Source organism: Anomalospiza imberbis, unplaced genomic scaffold (assembly GCF_031753505.1).
Source record: "Anomalospiza imberbis isolate Cuckoo-Finch-1a 21T00152 unplaced genomic scaffold, ASM3175350v1 scaffold_534, whole genome shotgun sequence".
Taxonomy (NCBI): domain Eukaryota; kingdom Metazoa; phylum Chordata; class Aves; order Passeriformes; family Viduidae; genus Anomalospiza; species Anomalospiza imberbis.
The window spans coordinates 1-16,359 of NW_027100145.1; the positions used below are offsets into that span (position 1 = coordinate 1).

General features: G+C 50.8%; 1 protein-coding gene across 1 annotated transcript in view; it reads left to right on the forward strand.

Annotated features, from left to right (window-relative positions):
- The first annotated feature begins 1,510 nt into the window (after positions 1 to 1,510).
- The window catches only part of LOC137467207 (U5 small nuclear ribonucleoprotein 200 kDa helicase-like), a 62,577-nt gene continuing 47,728 nt past the window's right edge, over positions 1,511 to 16,359 (forward strand). The window contains 13 exon segments of the mRNA XM_068178743.1: positions 1,511 to 1,516; positions 1,675 to 1,708; positions 1,711 to 1,823; positions 2,670 to 2,780; positions 4,584 to 4,715; positions 5,859 to 5,880; positions 5,883 to 6,046; positions 7,348 to 7,392; positions 7,394 to 7,546; positions 12,093 to 12,245; positions 13,835 to 13,868; positions 13,871 to 13,914; positions 14,737 to 14,820. Of these exon segments, the coding sequence (XP_068034844.1) occupies positions 1,511 to 1,516; positions 1,675 to 1,708; positions 1,711 to 1,823; positions 2,670 to 2,780; positions 4,584 to 4,715; positions 5,859 to 5,880; positions 5,883 to 6,046; positions 7,348 to 7,392; positions 7,394 to 7,546; positions 12,093 to 12,245; positions 13,835 to 13,868; positions 13,871 to 13,914; positions 14,737 to 14,820 (1,095 nt within the window).

Consider the following 16,359-nt stretch of genomic DNA (forward strand, 5'->3'; position numbering starts at 1 on the left):
CTTCTCCAGACTGATCCTGGTTTGATCCCGGCTCTTCTCCCAGTTTGATCCCAGTTTGATCCCAGGCTGATCCCAGTTTTTCCCAGTTTGATCCCGGGCCGATCCCAGTTTGATCCCAGTTTGATCCCAGTTTTTCCCAGACTGATCCCAGTTTGATCCCAGTTTGATCCCAGTTTCCCCAGGCCGATCCCAGCTCATCTCCCAGTTTGATCCCAGTTTAATCCAGGGCCGATCCCAGTTTGATCCCGGGCTGATCCCAGTTTGATCCCAGGCTGATCCAGTTTTTCCCAGTTTGATCCCGGGCCGATCCCAGTTTGATCCTAGGCTGATCCCAGTTTTTCCCAGTTAGATCCCGGGCTGATCCCGGCTCTTCTCCCAGTTTGATCCCAGTTTTTCCCAGACTGATCCCAGTTTGATCCCGGGCCGATCCCAGTTTGATCCCAGGCTGATCCCAGTTTTTCCCAGTTTGATCCCGGGCCGATCCCGGTTTGATCCCAGGCCGATCCTGGTTTGATCCCGGGCCGATCCCAGTTTGATCCCGGGCCGATCCCGGCTCTTCTCCCAGTTTGATCCCAGTTTGATCCCAGGCCGCTCCCAGTTTGATCCCGGGCCGATCCCGGTTTGATCCGGGGCCGATCCCGGTTTGATCCGGGGCTGATCCCAGTTTGATCCCGGGCCGATCCTGGTTTGATCCCGGGCTGATCCCAGTTTGATCCCGGGCCGATCCCAGTTTGATCCCAGGCTGATCCCAGTTTGATCCCAGGCTGATCCCAGTTTTTCCCAGTTTGATCCCGGGCCGATCCCGGTTTGATCCCGGGCCGATCCCGGTTTGATCCCGGGCCGATCCCAGCTCTTTTCCCAGTTTGATCCCGGGCCGATCCCAGCTCTTTTCCCAGTTTGATCCCGGGCCGATCCCAGTTTGATCTGGGGCCGATCCCGGTTTGATCCCAGTTTGATCCCGGGCTGATCTCAGCTTGATCCCGGGGCTGATCCCAGCTCTTTTCCCAGTTTGATCCCGGGCCGATCCTGGTTTGATCCAGGCCGATCCCAGTTTGATTGCAGGCTGATCCCAGTTTTTCCCAGTTTGATCCGGGCCGATGCCGGTTTGATCCGGGGGGCCGATCCCGGTTTTTGATCCGGGGCCGATCCCAGTTTTTGATCTGGGGCCGATCCCAGTTTTTGATCCGGGGCCGATCCCAGTTTTTGATCCGGGGCCGATCCCGGTTTTTGATCCGGGGCCGATCCCGGTTTTTGATCCGGGGCCGATCCCAGTTTTTTGATCCGGGGCCGATCCCGGTTTGATTGCAGGCTGATCCCAGTTTGATCCCAGTTTGATCCCAGGCTGATCCCAGTTTGATCCCAGGCTGATCCCAGTTTTTTCCCAGTTTGATCCCGGGCCGATGCCGGTTTGACCCCGGGCCGATCCCAGTTTGATCCCAGGCTGATCCCAGTTTGATCCCGGGCCGATCCCAGTTTGATCCCAGGCTGATCCCAGTTTGATCCGGGGTCGATGCCGGTTTGTTCCCGGGCCGATCCCAGTTTGATCCCAGGCTGATCCCAGTTTTTCCCAGTTTGATCCCGGGCCGATCCCGGTTTTTTGATCCGGGGCCGATCCCGGTTTTTGATCCGGGGCCGATCCCGTTTTTGATCCGGGGCCGATGCCGGTTCTTGCAGGTGCTGGTGTTCGTGCACTCGCGGAAGGAGACCGGCAGACGGCGCGCGCCATCCGGGACATGTGCCTGGAGAAGGACACGCTGGGGCTCTTCCTCCGGGAGGGCTCGGCCTCCACCGAGGTGCTGCGCACCGAGGCCGAGCAGTGCAAGGTGGGCCTGCGGAAAAACCCGGAAAAACCCGGAAAAAACCCGGGAAAAAACCCGGAAAAAACCCGGGAAAAAACCCGTGAAAAAACCCGGGAAAAAACCGGGAAAACCCGGGAAATCCGGAAAAATGCACCGGGGGAAAAATGGGGGAGATTGGGGAATGTGGGGAGGATTTGGAGAGGTCTGGGGAAATCGGGGCGCGGGGGAGTCGGGAAGATTTGGGGGAAGGTTTGGGGGAATTTGGGGGAAATGGGAAAAATTGAGAAAAATCTGGAAAAGTTTGGGGGGAATTTTGAAAGATCTGGGGGAAATTTGGGGAAAAGTTGGGAAATCTGGGAAATTAGGGAAGAATTGGGGAAAGTTGGGGGGAAATTGAGGAAATTGGGGGAAATTTGGGAAAAAAGGGAAAATCTGGGGAAATTTTGGGAACGTTGGGGGAAATTGGGGGAAAATGGCAAAAATCTGCAAAAATCAGGGAAATTTGGGAAAATTGAGGGGAAATTGGGACATTGGGGAAAATCTGGGGAAAATCGGGAAATTTGGGAGAATTGGGAAAAACGGGGAAAATTGGGAAGAATTTGGAAAAATCTGGGGAGAATTGGGGAAAAATGGGGACAATCTGGGGAAAATTGGGGAAAAATCTGGGGAAAATCTGGGAAAATTTGGGAAAATTTGGGAAAATTGGGAAAACTCCTTTGGGGCAAAGTTGGTTGATGCCCCCGTTCCCGAGGGATTTTTGCCGGACCGCGACGCTTGGGGACTTTTCCACCCCGTCCAAGCTGTGCCGATCCCAAACTTTTCCCTTGGAATTTTTTTTCCTGGAATTCTTTGGGCCGGGTTTTCCCGCAGAACCTGGAGCTGAAGGATCTCCTTCCCTACGGCTTCGCCATCCACCACGCCGGCATGACGCGCGTCGACCGCACCTTGGTGGAAGATCTCTTCGCCGACAAACACATCCAGGTGGGGGTGGAATTCCGGGATCCAATCCCAAAGTTTTTTTTTTTTTGGGTTCGGGATGAAATTTGGGATCCTGCTCCGATGTGGAAAAAAAGGGATTTTTTCCTCCGGGAGAAAAGGGGAGATGAAAATGGGAGGTTTTTTTTGGGGTGAAAAAGTGGGAAACGGGAATTCGGGAGAAGCAAAGTTTTGGATGGAGGTTCTTGGGTGGATTTGGAGGTTCCTGGGTGGAATTGAAGGTTCCTGCTGGATCTGATCCCTGATTTTGGATGGATTTGGAGGTTCCTGGGTGGATTTGAAGGTTCCTGCTGGATCTGATCCCTGGTTTTGGGTGGATTTGGAAGTTCCTGGTTGGATTTGGAGGTTTTTGGATGAATTTGGAAGTTCCTGGTTGGATTTGAAGGTTCCTGCTGGGTCTGATCCTGATTTTGGGTGGATTTGGAAGTTCCTGGTTGGATTTAGAGGTTTTTGGATGAATTTGGAAGTTCCTGGGTGGATTTGAAGGTTGCTGCTGGGTCTGATCCCTGGTTTTGGGGTGGATTTGGAGTTTCTCTTTGGATTTGGAAGTTTTTGGGTGGATTTGGAAGTTCCTGGTTGGATTTGAAAGGTTCCTGGGTGGATTTGGAAGTTCCTGGTTGGATTTGGAGGTTTTTGGATGAATTTGGAGGTTCCTGGTTGGATTTGGAGGTTTTTGGATGAATTTGGAAGTTCCTGGTTGGATTTGGAGGGTTTGGATGAATTTGGAGGTTTCTGGGTGGATTTGGAGGTTTTTGGGTGGATTTGGAAGTTCCTGGTTGGATTTGGAGGTTTTTGGATGAATTTGGAAGTTCCTGGTTGGATTTGAAGGTTCCTGCTGGGTCTGATCCCTGATTTTGGGTGGATTTGGAAGTTCCTGGTTGGATTAGAGGTTTTTGGATGAATTTGGAAGTTCCTGGGTGGATTTGAAGGTTGCTGCTGGGTCTGATCCCTGGTTTTGGGTGGATTTGGAGTTTCTCTTTGATTTGGAAGTTTTTGGGTGGATTTGGAAGTTCCTGGTTGGATTGAAGGTTCCTGGGTGGATTTGGAAGTTCCTGGTTGGATTTGGAGGTTTTTGGATGAATTTGGGGGTTTCTGGTTGGATTTGGAGGGTTTTGGATGAATTTGGAAGTTCCTGGGTGGATTTGAAGGTTCCTGCCGGGTCCGATCCCTGGTTTTGGGTGGATTTGGAGTTTCTCTTTGGATTTGGAGGTTTTTGGATGAATTTGGAAGTTCCTGGGTGGATTTGACGGTTGCTACTGGATCTGATCCCTGATTTTGGGTGGATTTGGAGGTTTCTGGTTGGATTTGGAGGTTTTTGGATGAATTTGGAAGTTCCTGGTTGGATTTGGAAGTCTTTGGGTGGATTTGGAGGTTCCTGGTTGGATTTGAAGGTTCCTGGTGGATTTGGAGGTTCCTGCTGGGTCTGATCCCTGATTTTGGGTGGATTGGAAGTTCCTGGTTGGATTTGGAGGTTTTTGGATTAATTTGGAAGTTCCTGGTTGGATTTGACGGTTGCCTACTGGATCTGATCCCTGATTTTGGGTGGATTTGGAGGTTCCTGGGTGGATTTGGAGGGTTTTGGATGAATTTGGAGGTTTCTGGTGGGATTTGGAAGTTTTTGGATGAATTTGGAAGTTCCTGGTTGGATTTGGAGGTTTTTGGTGAATTTGGAATTTCCTGGTTGGATTTGGAGGTTTTTGGATGAATTTGGAAGTTCTGATTGGATTTGAAGATTCCTGGGTGGATTTTTGGAGCTTCCTGCTGGATCTGACCCCAGTTTTCCTGCAGGTCCTGGTGTCCACGGCCACGCTGGCCTGGGGCGTGAACCTGCCGGCGCACACGGTGATCATCAAAGGCACGCAGGTCTACAGCCCGGAGAAGGGGCGCTGGACGGAGCTGGGAGCGCTGGACATCCTCCAGGTGGGACCTGGCAACGTCCCGGGACCTTCCCGGCCTCAAATCCCATCCAAAATCCCAGTTTTGGGGTTCCTCCTCGTTCTTCATGGTGGTGTGGGGTTGGAGGGGATGAGAAAAGTTCCTCAAGAATTCCTAGCCCGAACCCACCTCAGATAATTCCTCAAGAACTCCCTGCCCAAACCCAGCTGAGATAATCCCTCAAGAATTCCATGCCCAGACCCTCTTGAGATACTTCCTCCAGAATTCCATGCCCAAACCCAGCTGAGATATTTCCTTAAGAATTCCTTGCCCAAACCCACCTCAGATAATTCCTCAAGAACTCCCTGCCCAAACCCAGCTGAGATAACTCCATGCCACCTGAGATAATCCCTCAAGAATTCCATGCCCAAAGCCTGCTGAGATAATTCCTCAAGAACTCCTTGCCCAAACCCACCTGAGATAACTCCCTGCCCAAACCCACCTGAGATAACTCCATGCCCAAACCCAGCTGAGATAATCCCTCAAGAATTCCATGCCCAGACCCTCTTGAGATACTTCCTCCAGAATTCCATGCCCAAACCCAGCTGAGATAATTCCTTAAGAATTCCTTGCCCAAACCCACCTCAGATAATTCCTCAAGAACTCCCTGCCCAAACCCACCTGAGATAACTCCATGCCCAAACCCACCTGAGATAATCCTTCAAGAATTCCATGCCCAAACCCACCTGAGATAACTCCTCAAGAACTCCATGCCCAAACCCACCTGAGATAACTCCATGCCCAAACCCAGCTGAGATAATCCCTCAAGAATTCCATGCCCAGACTCTCTTGAGATGCTTCCTCCAGAATTCCATGCCCAAACCCATCTGAGATAATTCCTTAAGAATTCCTTGCCCAAACCCACCTCAGATAATTCCTCAAGAACTCCCTGCCCAAACCCACCTGAGATAACTCCCTGCTCAAACCCATCTGAGATAATCCCTCAAGAATTCCATGCCCAGACCCTCTTGAGATACTTCCTCCAGAATTCCATGCCCAAACCCAGCTGAGATAACTCCTCAAGAACTCCTTGGCCCAAACCCACCTGAGATAACTCCATGCCCGAACCCACCTGAGATAATCCCTCAAGAATTCCCAGTTCCCTGAGCTGTTTCTCCCCTGTTCCAGATGTTGGGCCGTGCCGGGAGGCCCAGTACGACACGAAAGGAGAAGGAATTCTCATCACTTCCCATGGAGAGCTCCAGTATTACCTGTCCCTGCTCAACCAGCAGCTGCCCATCGAGAGCCAGATGGTGGCCAAGCTCCCGGACATGCTCAACGCCGAGGCCGTGCTGGGGAATGTCCAAAATGCCAAGGTGGGACGGAATTCCCGATTTTCCGTAGGGATTTGTGGCCGTGGTTCTGCCCCCTGAGATAATTCCATGCCCAAACCTGGCTGAGATAATTCCTCAAGAATTCTATGCCCAAACCCACCTGAGATAGTTCCTCAAGAATTCCATGCCCAGATCACCCTGAGATAATTCCTTGCCCAAACCCTGCTGAGATAATTCTTCAAAAATTCCATGCCCAAACCTGGCTGAGATAATTCTTCAAAAATTCCATGACCTAACCCACCTGAGATAATTCCTCAAGAATTCCATGCCCAGATCTCCCTGAGATAATTCCTTGCCCAAACCCACCTGAGATAACTCCTCCAGAATTCCATGCCCAAACTCTGCTGAGATAATCCCTCAAGAATTCCATGCCCAAACCCACCTGAGATAATTCCTCAAGAACTCCATGCCCAAACCTGGCTGAGATAATTCCTCAAGAATTCTATGCCCAAACCCACCTGAGATAATTCCTCAAGAATTCCATGCCCAGATCACCCTGAGATAATTCCATGCCCAAACCCTGCTGAGATAATTCCTCAAGAACTCCATGCCCAAACCTGGCTGAGATAATTCCATGCCTAAACCCACCTGAGATAACTCCTCCAGAATTCCATGCCCAAACCCAGCTGAGATAACTCCTCAAGGACTCCTTGCCCAAACCCACCTGAGATAACTCCTCCAGAATTCCATGCCCAAAGCCTGCTGAGATAATTCCTCAAGAATTCCATGACCTAACCCACCTGAGATGAATTCCTTGGGAATATAGGGAGCAGAAACCGAGATTTACGTGGGAATTATGTACACGAAAAGCAGATTTCCTGAAAAATTTGAATGAGGAAAAGCAGATTTCCTTGGGAATTAGGTACCAGGAAAAGCAGATTCCCTTGGAAACCAGACACCGGAAAAGCAGATTTCTGGGAAGTTGGACACCAGGAAAAGCAGATTTCCTGGGAGGTTGGACACCAGGAAAAACAGATTTCCTGGGAAGTTGGACACCAGGAAAAGCAGATTTCCTGGGAAGTTGGACACCAGGAAAAGCAGATTTTCTGGGAATTATGTTGAGGAAAAGCAGATTTTCTGGGAATTATGTTGAGGAAAAGCAGATTTTCTGGAATTATGTTGAGGAAAAGCAGATTTTCTGGGAATTATGTTAGGTTAAAAGCAGATTTCCTGGGAATTATGTTAGGTAAAAGCAGATTTCCTGGGCGATTTGGGGCTCCCCCGGTGCTTCCTGGCGGTGGCAGGAGATGCCAGGGCTGATTGAGGATTTGGGAATTGCGTAGGATGCGGTGAACTGGCTGGGCTACACCTACCTCTACATCCGCATGCCTGCGCTCGCCGAGCCTTTACGGCATCTCCCACGACGAGCTGAAGGCGGATCCGCTCCTGGAGCAGCGGCGCCTCGACCTCGTCCACACGGCGGCCCTGATGCTCGACAAGAACAACCTGGTCAAGTACGACAAGAAAACCGGGAATTTCCAGGTGGGACGGCCAAAAAAAAAAATATGGGGATTTGTAGGTGGGATGGCAGGGGAAAAAAAAAAAAAAAAAAGAAAGGGAAATTCTCGGTGGGGTGGTCAAAAAAAAAGGGAATTTCTAGGTGGGATGACAGAAAAAAAAATGGGGATTTTTAGGAGAAGGGGAAAAAAAATGGGATTTTTGGTGGAAGGGGAAGAAAAAATGGGGATTTTTAGGTGGAAGAGAAAAAAATGGGGGATTTTTAGGTGGAAGGGGAAAAAAATGGGGATTTTTAGGAGGAAGGGGAAAAAATGGGGATTTTTAGGTGGAAGGGGAAAAAATGGTGGATTTTTAGGAGGAAGGGGAAAAAATGAGGATTTTTAGGTGGAAGGGGAAAAAATGGGGATTTTTAGGAGGAAGGGGAAAAAAATGGGGATTTTTGGTGGAAGGGGAAAAAAGGAGGATTTTTAGGTGGAAGGGGGAAAAAGGAGGATTTTTAGGAGGAAGGGGAAAAAATGGGGATTTTTAGGTGGAAGGGGAAAAAAGGAGGATTTTTAGGTGGAAGGGGAGAAAAAATGGGGTTTTTAGGTGGAAGGGGAAAAAATGGGGATTTTTAGGAGGAAGGGGAAAAAAAATGGGGATTTTTAGGTGGAAGGGGAAAAAATGGGGATTTTTAGGTGGAAGGGGAAAAAATGGGGATTTTTAGGTGGAAGGGGAAAAAATGGGGATTTTTAGGTGGAAGGGGAAAAAAGGGGATTTTTAGGTGGGAGATTCCTGTGGGTGTCTCCTGGCCCTTCCCCTCGTTCTCCTGGCCATTTTCCTCCCACCATTCCTGTGGTTTTTCCCACTTGTTCTGGTTGTTCTCCCGAATGTTCCGTGGTTTATCACAACCATTCCCGTGGTTTATTCCGACTGTTCCTGTGTTTATCCTGACTGTTCCCATGGTTTATCCTGACTGTTCCCGTGGTTTATCCTGACCGTTCCTGTGGTTTATCCCGACCGTTCCCCATGGTTTATTCCGACTGTTCCCGTGGTTTATCCTGACCGTTCCTGTGGTTTATTCTGACCGTTCCCGTGGTTTATCCTGACTGTTCCCGTGGTTTATCCTACTGTTCCTGTGGTTTATCCTGACTGTTCTGTGGTTTATCCCGACTGTTCCCATGGTTTATCCTGACTGTTCCCGTGGTTTATCCTGACTGTTCCCGTGGTTTATCCCGACTGTTCCCGTGGTTTATCCTGACCGTTCCTGTGGTTTATCTTGACTGTTCCCGTGGTTTATCCTGACTGTTCCTGTGGTTTATTCCGACTGTTCCCATGGTTTATCCCGACCGTTCCCATGGTTTATTCCGACTGTTCCCGTGGTTTATCCTGACCGTTCCTGTGGTTTATTCTGACCGTTCCAGTGGTTTATCCTGACTGTTCCCGTGGTTTATCCTGACTGTTCCTGTGGTTTATCCTGACTGTTCCTGTGGTTTATCCCGACTGTTCCCATGGTTTATCCTGACTGTTCCCGTGGTTTATCCTGACTGTTCCCGTGGTTTATCCCGACTGTTCCCGTGGTTTATCCTGACCGTTCCTGTGGTTTATCTTGACTGTTCCCGTGGTTTATCCTGACTGTTCCTGTGGTTTATTCCGACTGTTCCATGGTTTATCCTGACTGTTCCTGTGGTTTATCCTGACTGTTCCCGTGGTTTATCCTGACCGTTCCTGTGGTTTATCCTGACTGTTCCCATGGTTTATCCTGACTGTTCCCGTGGTTTATTCCCAACTGTTCCTGTGGTTTATCCCGACCGTTCCCGTGGTTTATCCTGACTGTTCCCGTGGTTTATTCCAACGGTTCCTGTGGTTTATCCCCACTGTTCCCGTGGTTTATCCTGACCGTTCCCGTGGTTTATTCCAACGGTTCCTGTGGTTTATCCCCACTGTTTCCATGGTTTATTCCGACTGTTCCTGTGGTTTATCCTGACTGTTCCCGTGTTTATCCTGACTGTTCTTGTGGTTTATCCTGACTGTTCCCGTGGTTTATTCCGACTGTTCCTGTGGTTTATCCTGACCGTTCCCATGGTTTATCCCAACCATTCCCGTGGTTTATCCTGACTGTTCCCGTGGTTTATCCTGACCGTTCCCGTGGTTTATCCTGACTGTTCCTGTGGTTTATCCCAACCATTCCCGTGGTTTATCCTGACCGTTCCCATGGTTTATCCCGACCGTTCCCGTGGTTTATCCTGACTGTTCCCGTGGTTTATCCTGACTGTTCCCGTGGTTTATCCTGGCTGTTCCTGTGGTTTATTCCGACTGTTCTGTGGTTTATTCTGACCGTTCCTGTGGTTTATCCCGACTGTTCCCGTGGTTTATCCTGACTGTTCCCGTGGTTTATTCCGACTGTTCCTGTGGTTTATCCCGACTGTTCCTGTGGTTTATCCCGACCGTTCCCGTGGTTTATCCCGACTGTTCCCGTGGTTTATCCTGACTGTTCCCGTGGTTTATTCCGACTGTTCCTGTGGTTTATCCCGACTGTTCCTGTGGTTTATCCTGACTGTTCCCATGGTTTATTCCGACTGTTCCCGTGGTTTATCCTGACTGTTCCCGTGGTTTATCCTGACTGTTCCCGTGGTTTATCCTGACTGTTCCCGTGGTTTATCCTGACTGTTCCCGTGGTTTATTCCGACTGTTCCCGTGGTTTATTCCGACTGTTCCCGTGGTTTATCCCGACCGTTCCTGTGGTTTATCCTGACCTTTCCCATGGTTTATTCCGACTGTTCCCGTGGTTTATCCTGACCGTTCCTGTGGTTTATCCTGACCGTTCCCGTGGTTTATCCTGACTGTTCCTGTGGTTTATCCCGACTGTTCCCGTGGTTTATCCTGACCGTTCCCATGGTTTATCCCGACCGTTCCCGTGGTTTATCCCGACTGTTTCCCGTGGTTTATCCTGACTGTTCCCGTGGTTTATCCTGGCTGTTCCTGTGGTTTATCCCGACTGTTCCCGTGGTTTATCCCGACTGTTCCCGTGGTTTATCCTGACCATTCCTGTGGTTTATCCTGACTGTTCCCATGGTTTTATCCTGAGCATTCCTATGGTTTATCCCCACTGTTCCGTGGTTTATCCTGACTGTTCCCGTGGTTTATCCTGACTGTTCCTGTGGTTTATCTTGACTGTTCCTGTGGTTTATCCCGACTGTTCCCGTGGTTTATCCCGACTGTTCCGTGGTTTATCCTGACTGTTCCCGTGGTTTATCCTGACCGTTCCCGTGGTTTATCCTGACCGTTCCCGTGGTTTATCCTGACCGTTCCTGTGGTTTATCCTGACTGTTCCCGTGGTTTATCCCAACTGTTCCCGTGGTTTATCCTAACCGTTCCCGTGGTTTTTCCCCACTGTTCCCGTGGTTTATTCCGACTGTTCCCGTGGTTTATCCCGACCGTTCCTGTGGTTTATCCTGACCTTTCCCATGGTTTATTCCGACTGTTCCTGTGGTTTATCCTGACTGTTCCCGTGGTTTATCCTGACTGTTCCCGTGGTTTTCCCCACTGTTCCCGTGGTTTATCCTGACCGTTCCCATGGTTTATTCTGACTGTTCCTGGGTTTATCCCAACTGTTCCCGTGGTTTATCCTGACTGTTCCCATGGCTTATCCTGACTGTTCCCGTGGTTTATCCTGACTGTTCCCGTGGTTTATCCTGACTGTTCCCGTGGTTTATCCTGACTGTTCCCGTGGTTTATCCCAACCATTCCCGTGGTTTATCCCGACTGTTCCCGTGGTTTATCCTGACTGTTCCCGTGGTTTATCCCTACTGTTCCTGTGGTTTATCCTGGACTGTTCCTGTGGTTTATCCCAACCATTCCCGTGGTTTATTCCGACTGTTCCTGTGGTTTATCCTGACCGTTCCCGTGGTTTATCCTGACCGTTCCCATGGTTTATCCCGACCGTTCCCGTGGTTTATCCTGACTGTTCCCGTGGTTTATCCTGACTGTTCCCGTGGTTTATCCTGACTGTTCCCGTGTTTATCCTGACCGTTCCCGTGGTTTATCCTGACCGTTCCCATGGTTTATCCCGACTGTTCCCATGGTTTATCCCGACTGTTCCCGTGGTTTATCCTGACTGTTCCCGTGGTTTATCCTGACTGTTCCCGTGGTTTATCCTGACTGTTCCCATGGTTTATCCCGACCGTTCCCATGGTTTATCCTGACTGTTCCTGTGGTTTATCCTGACTGTTCCCGTGGTTTATCCTGACTGTTCCCATGGTTTATCCCGACTGTTCCCGTGGTTTATCCTGACTGTTCCCGTGGTTTATCCTGACTGTTCCCGTGGTTTATCCCGACTGTTCCCGTGGTTTATCCTGACTGTTCCCGTGGTTTATCCTGACTGTTCCCGTGGTTTATCCCAACTGTTCCTGTGGTTTATCCTGACTGTTCCCGTGGTTTATCCCCACTGTTCCCATGGTTTATTCCGACTGTTCCCGTGGTTTATCCTGACTGTTCCTGTGGTTTATCCCGGACTGTTCCCGTGGTTTATCCTGACTGTTCCCATGGTTTATCCCAACTGTTCCCGCCCTTTTCCCGGCTGTCCCGGCAGGTGACAGAGCTGGGCCGCATCGCCAGCCATTACTACATCACCAACGAGACGGTGCAGACGTACAACCAGCTGCTGAAACCCACCCTGAGCGAGATCGAGCTCTTCCGCGTCTTCTCCCTGTCCTCGGAGTTCCGCAACATCACCGTGCGCGAGGTACGGGAACGGGCAACGCCCGACTTCCAACACTCAACACCCAACACCCAACAGCCGTCACCCAACAACACCCAACAGCCGTCACCCAACATCAATCACTCAACGCCAAATCCAACATCAAACACCCAACAACACCCAACAGCCGTCACCCAACATCAATCAATCATCTCCCAACTTCCAATGTCAAACACCCAACAACACCCAACAGCCGTCGTCCAACACCACCCAACATCAAACACTCAACACCCAACAACACCCAATACCCAGCAGCCATCACCCAACAGCCGTCACCCAACAACACCCAGCAGCCGTCACCCAACAACACTCAACACCCAACAGCCATCACCCAACAACACCCAACAGCCGTCACCCAACATCAATCACTCAACGCCCGACTCCAACATCAAACACCCAGCAACACCCAACAACACCCAACAGCCTTCACCCAACATCAATCACTCAACGCCCAACTCCAACATCAAACACCCAACAACACCCAACAACACCCAACAGCCGTCACCCAACAACACCCATCAGCATCACCTAACATCCAGCACTCAACACCCAATGGCCAACATCAAACAACCAGCAACACCCAACAGCCATCACCCAACAACACCCAACACCCAGCATCCATCACCCAACACCCAACACCCAAAAGCCATCACCCAACAACAGCCAACACCCAACACCCAACATCCATCACCCAACACCCAACACCCAACACCCAAAAGCCATCACCCAACAACAGCCAACACCCAACACCCAGCATCCATCACCCAACACCCAACACCCAACAGCCATCACCCAACAACACCCAACACCCAGCAGCCATCACCCAACAACACCCAACACCCAGCAGCCATCACCCAACACCCAACACCCAACAGCCATCACCCAACACCCAACACCCAGCAGCCATCACCCAACAGCCAACACCCAACACCCAAAAGCCATCCCCCAACAACACCTAACAGCCGTCATCCAACACCACCCAACATCAAACACTCCACACCCAACATCAAACAGCCATCACCCAACACCCAACAGCCATCACTCAACACCCAGCAGCCATCACCCAACACCCAACATCAAACACTCAGCACCCAACATCAAACACCCAACCTCAAACAGCCATCACCCAGCACGCAACACCCAAAATCAAACAGCCATCACCCAACAGCCATCACCCAACACCCAACATCAAACACCCAACACCCAACAGCCATCACCCAACAACACCCATCACCCAACACCCATCACCCAACAGCCATCACCCATCACCCAGCAGCCATCGCCCAACACCCAACAGCCATCGCCCAACACCCAACAGCCATCACTCAACACCCAGCAGCCATCACCCAACACCCAACATCAAACACTCAGCACCCAACATCAAACACCCAACCTCAAACAGCCATCACCCAGCACGCAACACCCAAAATCAAACAGCCGTCACCCAACACCCAACATCCAACATCAAACACCCAACATCAAACAGCCATCACCCAACAACACCCAACAGCCATCGCCCGACAACACCCATCACCCAACAGCCATCACCCATCAGCCATCCCTGTTTCTCCCAGGAGGAGAAGCTGGAGCTGCAGAAGCTTCTGGAGCGAGTCCGATCCCGGTGAAGGAGAGCATTGAGGAGCCCAGTGCCAAGGTGAGCCCTGCCGGGAATTCCCGGTGGGAATTCTGCTCTCCTCCCTCTCTGGGACATCCTGGACAGCGCTGGGAGGCTCCGAGTGATCCGGGAGATCCGTGGGATTGGGGGGAGGATGGAAGGGAGGTGGGAGATGGGATTTGGGTGCCAGGAAAAGAAGATTTCTTGGGATAGGTGGGACCAGGAAAAGGAAATTTCCTTGGGAATGAAGAGCCAGGAAAAGCAGATTTCCTGGGAAATTCAGAAAGAGGAAAAGGAGATTTCCTGGGAAATTTGGGAACAGGAAAAGGAGATTTTCTGGGAATTTGGGAACAGGAAAATGAGGTTTCCTAGGAATTTGGGAACAGGAAAATGAGATTTCCCGGGAATTTGGGAACAGGAAAATGAGATTTCCCAGGAATTTGGGAACACGAAAAGCAGCGTTCCTTGGAAATTTGGGAACAGGAAAAGAAAATTTCCAGGAAATTTGGGAACAGGAAAAGAAGATTTCCCGGGAATTTGGGAACACGAAAAGCAGATTTCCTGGGAAATCTGGGAACAGGAAACGCAGATTTCCTGGGAAATTAGGCACAAGGTAAAGCAGCTTTTCCAAGGATTTGGCACTAGGAAAATGAGGTTTCCTTGGGAATTTTGTACCAGGAAAAGGAAATTTCCTTGGAATTTGGCACAGGAAAAGCAGTTTCCCTGGGAATTAGGAGCCAGGAAAAGCAGCTTCCATGGGAAATTTGGAATGGGGAAAAGAAAGTTTCCTCGGGAATTAAGCTCCAGGCAAAGCAGCTTTCCCGGGATATTCCCTGAGAGCTGTTCCATGGCCGTTCCCAGATCAACGTCCTGCTCCAGGCCTTCATCTCGCAGCTGAAGCTGGAGGGGTTCGCCCTCATGGCCGACATGGTCTACGTCACCCAGGTGAGCCAGGAATTCCCTCGGAATTCCCAGTGGGACTGGTGAGGGGCTGGCATGGAATTCCCAGAGCAGCTGGGATCCCTGGAAGTGTCCAAGACCAGGTTGGAGCCACCTGGGACGGTGGAAAGTCTGGGACCCGTGGTGGCACTGGGAGAACCTTGGTGTTCCTTCAAACTTAGAGCGTTCCATGTGGAGATCTAGGTGGGATTTTGGGAAGGAATTTTCCCTTTGAGGGGCTGGGATGGAATTCCCAGAGAAGCTGGAATCCTGGAAATGTCCGAGACCAGGTTGGAGCCACCTGGGACGGTGGAAGGTCTGGGACCCGTGGTGGCACTGGGAGAACCTTGGTGTTCCTTCAAAACCCAAACCATTCCGTGTATCCATGTGGAGATCTGGGTGGGATTTTGGGAAGGAATATTGGGTGAGGAGCTGGGATGGAATTCCCAGAGGACCTAGAATGCCTGGAAGTGTCCAAGATCAGGTTGGAGCCACCTGGGACAGTGGAAGGTCTGGGACCCGTGTGGCACTGGGAGAACCTTGGTGTTCCTCAAACCCAAACCATTCCGTGTATCCATGTGGAGATCTGGGTGGGATTTTGGGAAGGAACATTGGAGAGGAGCTGGATGGAATTCCCAGAGAAGCTGGGGCTGCCCCAAAAATCCCTGGAAATGTCCAAGGCCAGGTTGGAGCACCCTGATCCAGTAGAAAACGTCCCAGCCCATGGTGGGACCAGATGAGCTTTAAGGTCCCTTCCACCCCAAACCATTCCATGATTCCATGTGGAGATTTAGGTGGGATTTTGGGAAGGAATTTTCCCTTTGAGGGCTGGGATGGAATTCCAGAGCAGCTGGGATCCCTGGAAGTGTCAGAGATCAGGTTGGAGCCACCTGGGACAGTGGAAGTCTGGGACCCGTGGTGGCACTGGGAGAACCTTGGTGTTCCTCAAACCCAAACCATTCCGTGTATCCATGTGGAGATCTGGGTGGGATTTTGGGAAGGAATATTGGGAGAGGAGCTGGGATGGAATTCCCAGAGAAGCTGGGGCTGCCCCAAAATCCCTGGAAATGTCCAAGGCCAGGTTGGAGCACCCTGATCCAGTAGAAAACGTCCCAGCCCATGGTGGGACCAGATGAGCTTTAAGGTCCCTTCCACCCCAAACCATTCCATGATTCCATGTGGAGATTTAGGTGGATTTTGGGAAGGAATTTTCCCTTTGAGGGGCTGGGATGGAATTCCCAAAGGACCTAGAATCCCTGGAAGTGTCCAAGGCCAGGTTGGAGCCACCTGGGACTGTGGAAGGTCTGGGACCCGTGGTGGCACTGGGAGAACCTTGGTGTTCCTTCAAACTTAGAGCGTTCCATGTGGAGATCTAGGTGGGATTTTGGAAGGAATTTTCCCTTTGAGGGGCTGGGATGGAATTCCCAAAGGACCTAGAATCCCTGGAAGTGTCCAAGATCAGGTTGGAGCTACCTGGGACAGTGGAAGGTCTGGGACCCATGGTGGCACTGGGAGAACCTTGGTGTTCCTCAAACCCAAACCATT